We start from the raw sequence: 9228 nt of genomic DNA, 5'->3' as shown, positions 1-9228 counted from the left end.
CATTATGCAGATGACACAATGGTGCTTGCCGAAACACTGGCCTGCCTCCCCAGTCAACATTCTTGGTTCCAGCAATCAGGAAATCAAAAGAAAAAAAAATGCACTAGGGAAAGCTGCCATCAGGGACCTCTCCAAAGTGCTACAGAGCAATGATGTCGGTTTAAGACTAGGTGCTAGGTGCACTTGACTCAGGCCACAGTCTTTACAATTACTTGCTATGCATCAGACAGCTGGACAATGTCTAAGGCTTACAGAAGAAGAATCTATGGCTTGAGTTGTCATGCTGTAGATGAGTCTTGAACCATAGTCCACCAAGAGAACAAATGGAGAGGGTGTCTTGGAGAGGGTGAAACCAAGCTGCCGCATGAAGGCAAGAATTCTGAAGCTCCATCTCATATATTTTGGGCATGTTGCCAGGAGGGACAAGTCCTTGGAGAAGGACATCATGCTTGGAAGGGTGGAGGGACGGCACAGAAGAGGAAGACCCCATATGAGATGTATTGATATAGTAACTGGGGCAATGAGGGTAGGTATGTCAGATAAAGTGAGATAGGCTCAGGATATAGCAGGGTTCAGAGCTTCTGTACATAGGGTGGCGATGAGTCACAGGTGACTCAATGGTACAAAAACAGTCTCAGTGCTTGGCTGAGAACCTTGAACTCTGTAGGTTCTCATTTAAGTGCTTGCTGCTGTTACTTTTGAGGTATCGTTAAGTGTTAACTTCTCAGAAAAGGTTTGTTCGAAAACATCTATGAAGCTGAGTCGATACTAAGATAAGCAATATCCACTACTTTCTTCCTTATATAATGGATTGTTATTGTTGTTGTGTACAGTAGAGTTGGAACTGACTCATAGCTGACCTTCTGGTGGGTTTTCAGAGGCAGCTGATTGCACAGGAGGAGAGTGCCCATCCTTCTCCTGTAGAACAGCTGGTGGCTTCAGACCATGTGCCTTTGCAATTGCTGTGCAGCTTCTTGCCACTAGTCAACCAGCACTCCCTTTCTAGTGAATTAATACTTTAGAATTCTTGCTTATAAACAATTACTAGAAAGAATCAAGAATGCTTAAGAAAGTGCTAATAATCTTACTTGACAGCAGGAAAAGGTAAAGCAAACTATACATTATCTGACATGAGCCATGAATTCATTAAAAATTAGATCTGATACCATTTTACAATCCCACCAACAATAAGAGTTCCTATCTTACCACATCCTCTCCAACATTTATTACTTGCCGTCCTGTTAAACTTTGTCACTGCTACTGGAGTAAGATGGTATCATTGTGGTTTTGATTTGCATCTCTCTTATTGCTGGTGATTTTCAACATTTCTTCATGTGTCTGTTGGCCACTTAAATATATCTTCCTCTGTGAAAATTCTTTTCATGACTTTTGCTCATTTTGTAATTGGGTTATCAGTCTTTTTCTTGTCGAGGCCCAGAAATATTCTGTAAACTTTCATTATGAGACTCTAGTATGAGATGGTATTGCCAACTGTTTGTTCTCAGTTGGTAGGTTTTCCTTTTACCCTGTTGGAAGGCAGTTTAATGCTTCTTCAAAAAGCTGAAAATAGACATTTTATATGACCCAGTGATTCCACTGCTTGGGATACATCCTGTGAGAATGAGAACTGCGGCTCAGACAGATTTGTACATGTGTTCATAGCAGCATTATTCCCCATCACAAGAATGTGGAAATAGTCCAAATATCCAACTGCAATAGAAGGAATTGAGAAATTATGGTACATTCACACAATGAAATACTATGTAGCATGCGGGAGGAATGGAATGATTATGTAAATTACTACCTAACTTGGAAAGGATTATGCTGAGAACTAACTCAGTTCCATAAGAACAAATACTGTGTAAAACTATTACTGTAGAATGAGTATGAGGATCCAAGGTGGGGAGGGGGTGGGGGCAGGAAGTTAATCATAGGGTGGCACAATCTGATGGGTGGAGGGTAAAAATAGAAAAGATCTGGTATGAAAAACAATGTATTTGAGCTGTTTAAATAAATCGGTATAAAATAAAATAATAAGATGATGAAAAGGGGGGGCATAGTATACAGGAACAAAATATAATGTAAATAAAATTAACTATGAAAAATAAATAAATGAGTATAATAATAATTAGATCTGAGACTGGAAAAAAGTAAAAATATGTAGTTCTTCTGGGGTGGGGAAAAAACCCTTTGAGATAGAACTGAAATTACTCTTTCTCAAAAGTAAGAACATAGCATGTTTTGTTGGGTTCCTGCAAATTATAGTGATTTTGTTTCAGCTTGAGCAAGCACCAGACTAAGTAAATGGTCGGAAGAGTCCCTGCAGGAGTGGCCAAACAAGTCAGCATTCATTTCCTTCCAACATTGGGTTTGGCTGATCCATCCATAGAAAAGCAGAACAAAAGGCAAGGGATTATTGCACGTTACAGCATCCAAGTTGCTCACTGTGCTCTGGGGGTATTTATAGCAATCTAGCCCACACTGAACACTTCCTGTTCTAGTCAGCAAATGTGCAAACAGTAGTTCTAGGGCCATAACAGTAGGCATAGATGAAGGGTGTGAATCAATTTGATTTTCACCTGTTATGCATTTGATCTAGCTGTCTATTTCAATCACCACAGTGAACATTTTCCTTGAATGGGATCATTTTCTCTTCATGTGCACCTTCTATTTGTAGATGTTGCTATGAAGAAAGATTCACCAGAAATGACTGATGTGGAGCTTGCGGTCACCGATTTTGCATCTTCAGCAAGAGCAGGCCGCCGGAATGCCTTACCAGACATCCAAAGCTCAGTTGCTACAAGTGGAACCTCAGAGTTACCTGAAAAACTGGAGGCTCTCAACATGAAGGAAGGTAACACTCAAAGTCCTCTTGAAATTACCATCACACTCTCTCCTTATTCATCATTCTGTTCTCTTTTAGCAAGTTAAAAGCACTCTTCTTAAATATGGTTACTAAAGCCTCTCAATTTTAATTTAATTAGATTTTTCAGCCTTTTTGAAAGTATAAAAGTTCATCTTTTCAACTCATCCTACAAGTGGGAAAACTGAATAACACATATGTGTAGTCATGTGCTGCATTAGTGATTATGAACATAAACATTAATAAGTATCCTCTTCTCTCAAAGAACTAACAGCTTATTGACAACCACAGTATAATAATTCTGTCCTTTCAATTTTTTTACAAGTTGTTTGAATCCATTTAAATAAAATGTCTGAAAGGCAAGTTCATAGAGACAAATCATAGATTACTGTGATGATGGTGATTGTTAGGTGCTGTTGAATAGAGTATAACTTATAGAGATGCTATGAACAATAGATTACTGTGATAAGCATGTAAAAGAGACTAAGTTTTCTGTTGCTTGTTAACAGCTTTCTTTTTTTAATTGTAATTTGTATGAAAGTTTACAAAACACATTAATTCTTATTTAATACTTATTGACCCATCACTGTTGGAGGCTGTGGAGTTTGTCTCTCACTATGACTTTTCTGGCACTGATGACTGATTATGTGGAGGGGTGCGATTATGTGAGTGAGGCATGTTGGCTTATCCACCAGGAGACTGGATATCTACCATTCCACAAGGAAATTGTCCAGTCTCAACAATCTATAAGAGGATTGGCTAGTCTCACCAACAAATTGACAGTTGAAGAGCTCTAGCTGCAAAGAAAGAATTATTTCCCCAGCCAGAGAAGAGAGATCTTTCCCAAAACTGTGTAGGACACACTTTGCGACAGCAGTAGCAACGATGGATGAGCTGGAGAATTGATGTCAGATGGGATTTTAGGGGCCAGGGGTGGTGGTGATGGAGAAGCCAATAGTGGCAGGACTGATACCTGTGTTGGGCAATTAGGGGAGGGAAGCCAATATTGGCAAGACTGAGAACTTGGGAACATTTAGAGCCAAGAGGCTCGAGGCTGAGGTCTGTGTGCACATTTTGGGAACTGTCTTGTTATGTGCCTTCGAGTTGCCTACAATTCATAGCAATCTTATGTACTACAGCCCTAAACCCTGCTCTATCCTATGCCCATCTTATTGTCTCTGATACACCGGTCCCCATTGCTCCAGTCACTTAATCAATCTATCTCATCAAAGACCTTCCTCTCTTACACTGTCCCTCCACCCTCCCAAGCATGACATCCATCTCCAAGCATTGGTCTCACCTTGCAAGATGTCCAAAATATGTCAGACAAAGCTTCAGAATCCTTACCTCCAAGGAACAACCTGATCTCACTCTCTCTAGGACAACCTGTTCATTCTCCTAGCAGTCCATGGTATATTTGATACTCTTCTCCAGCACCACAGCTCAAAGACATAAATTCTCCTTCTGCCATCCCTAGTCATTTCCATTTTCTGATACATAGCAAGTAATTGCAAAGACTTTGGCCTGGATCAGGTGCACCTTAGTCTCTAGACTGACATTGATGTTCTTCTGTACTTTGGAGGGGGTGTCTCTGACAGCAGACTTTTCCAATGCAATTCATCTTTTGATTTCCTGGCTGCTGGTACCAAGAGTGTTGATTGTGGAGCCAAGCAAATTGAAGGTGTTAACAATCTCAATCTCTTCTTCATCTATCATGATGCTGCCAGTTTGCTCAGTGGTTAGAATTTTTATTTTCTTGATGTTGAGCTTCAATCCATACTGAAGGCTGATGTCCTTGACCTTCTGCATTATACAAGATGGGTAACCCTGGAGGATATTAGGCTGACGGAAATATCTCAGTCACAAAGGGACAAACACTGCATAATGCCAATGTTGTAAAATAGGACTAACATCAGGGTTAGGAGGAATCTAAGAAAAGAGGGTTTAAATAATGTATACTGCATTGAAACAGGTGAGTGCAAGAACTGTCTGAAAGGAATATAAGATTGTTGTTGTTATGTGCCGTCAAGTCGCTTGCAACTCATAGCAACCCTATGTACAACAGTCCTAAATCCTGCTCTATCCTGTGCCAATCCCATTGCATCTGACACACCCATCCCGATTACCCCAGTCACTGAATCAATCCAACTCATAGAGGGCCTTCCCCTCCTATGCTGTCCCTCCACCCTCCCAAGCATGATGTCCCTCTCCAAGGACCTCTCCCTCCTTACAACATGTTCAAAGTATGTCCGACGAAGCCTCAGAATCCTTGCCTCCAAGGATCAGCTGGTTTAACCCTCTCTAGGATGAATCTGTTTGTTTTCTTGGCAGTCCAGGGTACATTCAATACTCTTCTCCAGCACCACAGCTCAAGATTAGGTATTATTTTCATGACAAGAGTCCAGAATAAGAGCTACATAGTAAAGTGGTCTGGGTGGGGGCGGGGGAAGGACTTTATAACAATGAAAGAAAGAAAAAACCACAAACAATGAAAGAACTTTTTTTTCTAAAGGAAAAAGTGAACTGGGGTGGGGCAGGGAGGAAAATGTGCAACAATGAATAAATGGAAATCCGAGTTCTTTATAAACTTGCAATAAAATCTTAATTAAAAAAAGAATGCTATTACAGAAATGCCACAAATGAGTGGCTTTAAAAGGACAGACATTTATGTTTTTATTTTTGGAGTTTATTGTTGTTATGTGTCATTGAGTTGCTTGCGACTCAAAGCAACCCTATGTACAACAGCTCTGAACCCTGCCTTATCCTGTGCCAAGTTTATTACATCTGACACACCTACCCTCATTACCCCACTCACTGAATCTTATCAAAGGTCTTCCTCTCTTGTGCTGTTCCTCTACCCTCCTAAGCATGATATCCCTCTCTAAGGACTGGTCCCTCCTTGCAACATGTCCAAAGTATATCAGACGAAGCCTCAGAATCCTTGCCTCCAGAATCAGCCTGGTCTTACACTCTATAGGATGAACTTGTTTGTTCTCCTAGCAGTCCATGGTATATATTCAATACTCTTCTCTAACACCATAATTCAAAGGTATCAATTCCCTTTCTATCCTTCCTAGTCATTGTCCTGCTTTCTGACTCATAGCAAGCAATTGCAAAGACTTTGGCCTGGATCAGGCACACCTTAGTCTCCAGAAAGACATTGTTGCTCTTCATTACTTTGGAGAAGTTCCTGACAGCTACATTCCCAGTGCAATTTGTCTTTTGATTTCCTCTATGCTGGTGCAACGGTGTTGATTGTGGAGCCAAGAAAACTAAAGCCATTAACAATATCAATCCCTTCACTATCATGATGCTGCCAACTGGCCCTGTGGTGAGAATCTGTTTTCTTGATGTTTAACTTCAATACATATTAAAGGCTGAATTCTTAAAATTCTTCAGCAATCACTTCAGGTCCTCCACAGTTTCAGCAAGCAGGGTTGTGTCATCTGGTAAATGCAGGTTGTTGATAAGTCTTCCTTCAATCCTGTCTCCAACTCCTCCTCATAAAGTCCAGCCTCCCAGATGATCTGTTCCACATATAGATTGAAAATGTATGGAGATAGGACACATCACTGGTGTACACCCTTTCCAATTTTGAACCATGCAGTGTATCCTTGCTCTGTTTTGACATCTGCCTCCTGTTCCAAGTATAGGTTTGGCATAAGCACAATCAAGAGTTCTGGGATTCCCATTCTTCTCAGAGTCAGCCACAGTTTGTTGTGATCCACATAGTCAAATGCCTTTGCATAATCAATGAAACACAGATTGACATTCTTCTGGTATTCTCTGTTTTCAGCTAAGATCCATCTAACATTAGCTATAGTATCCCTAGTCCTATAGCCTATTCTAAACCCAGCCTGATTTTGGAGCTTAGAAGCCCACATTTAAGGAGCTAGCTCTAAGAAAAGCCTTTCTCCTTTGTCACTTCTAGGGAAATATTCATGTTTGTTTCCAGCTTTTGTTCCTGGTAATTTTCACTTGGCATGTATTTCCCCCTTCCTTTTTCTTTTTCTGTGGCTCCCCTTTGTGTTTAATCTGCTTTTGCTTTTTCTTTCAAAAGTGGTTGGTTCAAGAAGCACGCTAAACTAACAATGACCTCATTAACATAACAAGGGAAGTCATATTCCATAATGAGATCATCATTTCTGTTTTCTGACTAGAGCTCTCTGCACATCTTATTATTTGTTTTGTCTTCCCTAGCTGCCCTTTGAAGTCTTCTGATCATCTCTTTTACTTTCAGCATTTCTTCCCTTCTATTTTGCTTCTCATTGTTCTAGTGCAATTTCCAGAGTCTCTTCTGACATCCATTTTGGTCTTTTCTTCGTCTTCTATCTTTGTAAATATGGTCAAGAGCCAATGGTAGTGAAGAACGAAGTTACAGCTGCACTAAACCATTGGCAAGAACATAAGGCCCCAGGAATCAGTGGGATAGCAATTGACATACTTCAATCCACAGATGCAGCCTTGGATACTCACCAATGAATGCCAGGAAATTTAGAGGATGTCTGGCTGGCAGATCTACTGAAATAAATCTGCATTTGTTCCCATTCTCAAAAAAGCTGACTCAACAGAATGTAGAAATTATAAAACAGTATCGTTACTATTACGTGCAAGCAAAATATTGCTGAAAATAATTTAAAAACTGCTAAAACAGTGTATAGAGCACTGCCAGAAGTTGAAGCTGGATTTAGAAGCACCCATGGCACCAAAGATATCTTTGCTGATATCAGGTAGATCCTGGCTAACGGCAAAGAATACCATAAAAAGGTCTATTCGCACTTTATTGACTATGTAAAGACATTTAAATAAGTGGATCATAACAAATTATGGCTAACATTAAGAAGAATGGGAATCCCAGAACACTTAATTGTGTTAATGCAAAACCTCTACCTAAAGGCTGTGTGAACAGAGCACAGAGACATTACATCCTTTAAAATAAGAAAGATGTGTGTCAGGGTTGTATCCTTTCTCCATTCATGTTCAATCTGTATGCTGAACAAATTATTGGGGAGCCTGGACTCTGTGAAGAAGAATGTGGCATCAAGATCATTTTTTTACTCTTGTGGACTTGTTTTGACTTTCTTCAGCTTCAATTTAAATTTGCACATGAATAATTGATGATCATCACTTGACCTTTTTCAATAAGTATGCAGAGCACACCTTTCAAGAAAAATGTGACTTTAGACTCAGAAGAATTCTCATCAACAACAACTTGTGTATTGTAGATGACACAACTTTGCTTGCTGAAAGTGAGGAGTACTTAAGGTGCTTACTGCAGATGGTCAGAGCACAGCCTTCAATTTGGAATACATTTCAGCATCAAGAAAACAAAATTCCTCCCCACTGGGCCAATAGGTGACATCTTGATATATAGAGAGAAGATTGGAGTTATTAACAATTTCATCATACTTGGATCCACAGTTAACTTCCTTTGAAACAACTGTCAAGAAGTCAAAATGTATGTTGTGCTAGAGAAGTCATTTATCAGGTACTTCTCCAAGGTATTAGCTCTTCAGAGAGCAGCAACAGTTTGAAGACTAAAATGCAGCCACCTCAAGCCATGGTCTTTCAATTACTTCCTATGCATCTAAAAGTTGGACACTAAGGAAGAAAGAAGAACAATCTATGTCTTTGAACTGTGGTGTTAGAAACAGTATTAAATATTCTATTGACTTCCAAAAGAAGAGACAAATGTCTTGGGAAAGGAGCAGCCAAGGTGTTCCTGAGAGGGAAGGCTGATGAAACTTCATCTCACATACTTAGGGCATGTTGTTAAGGAGAGTAGTCCTTGGAAAAGACGTCATACTTGAACAGTCTAGGGTCAATGAAAGAGTGGAAAAGCCCTAATGATATGATTGACAGAGTAGCTAGAACAATGAGTTTATCAGGGATGGTGAAGATGGCACAGGATAGGACAGGGCTAAGGTCTACTGTTCATAGGGTCGTTATGAGTCGTTGTCAACTCAATAGCACCTAACAACAACAACGGGATCACATCCATAGGAACAGAATTTAAGATTTATAAGACACATTTTATAGGACACAATCTATTAAAATACCATACTTTGAAATCTCAAAATTAATGTTCTTCCCATGTACAAACAACCCAAATGCAAAACATATTACATCATGTTGTTGTTGTTATGTGCCGTCGAGTCGCTTGGACTCATATGTAAATAACATAGTTCTACTCATCTCTGAACTCTTCGTAGGATGCATCTTCCTTTCCTTTAAGGACAAAAATTTGTCTGTTAACAAGGTGATTCACTGGTTCTTATACCAGTAGAATTTCAAGAGGCAGGCAGCTTTTTATTTTTGTCTTTTTCTTTTTAAAATTTTTCTTTTTATTTTTTTTATACTTTATT

The 9228-nt window shown here is 39.6% G+C and overlaps 1 protein-coding gene across 1 annotated transcript; it reads left to right on the top strand.

Moving 5' to 3' along the window:
• Nucleotides 1–2682: 2682 nt before the first annotated feature.
• On the top strand, nucleotides 2683–2931 carry PKIB (protein kinase (cAMP-dependent, catalytic) inhibitor beta). Its single transcript, XM_006879144.1, has one exon. It carries the CDS (start codon nucleotides 2686–2688, stop codon nucleotides 2929–2931), a length of 246 nt encoding a protein of 81 aa, XP_006879206.1. The 5' UTR covers nucleotides 2683–2685.
• Nucleotides 2932–9228: the final 6297 nt, after the last annotated feature.

This window comes from Elephantulus edwardii, unplaced genomic scaffold (assembly GCF_000299155.1).
Source record: "Elephantulus edwardii isolate Elephantulus edwardi_28Jun2011 unplaced genomic scaffold, EleEdw1.0 scaffold00002, whole genome shotgun sequence".
Classification (NCBI taxonomy): domain Eukaryota; kingdom Metazoa; phylum Chordata; class Mammalia; order Macroscelidea; family Macroscelididae; genus Elephantulus; species Elephantulus edwardii.
The sequence above is the reverse complement of the archived record's forward strand: the minus strand, read 5'-3'. Positions and strand labels throughout refer to the sequence as shown.

Bases quoted from the DNA above. Each gene is read 5' to 3' on its own strand.
- PKIB (XM_006879144.1), top strand. From the start codon at position 2,686: ATGAAGAAAGATTCACCAGAAATGACTGATGTGGAGCTTGCGGTCACC.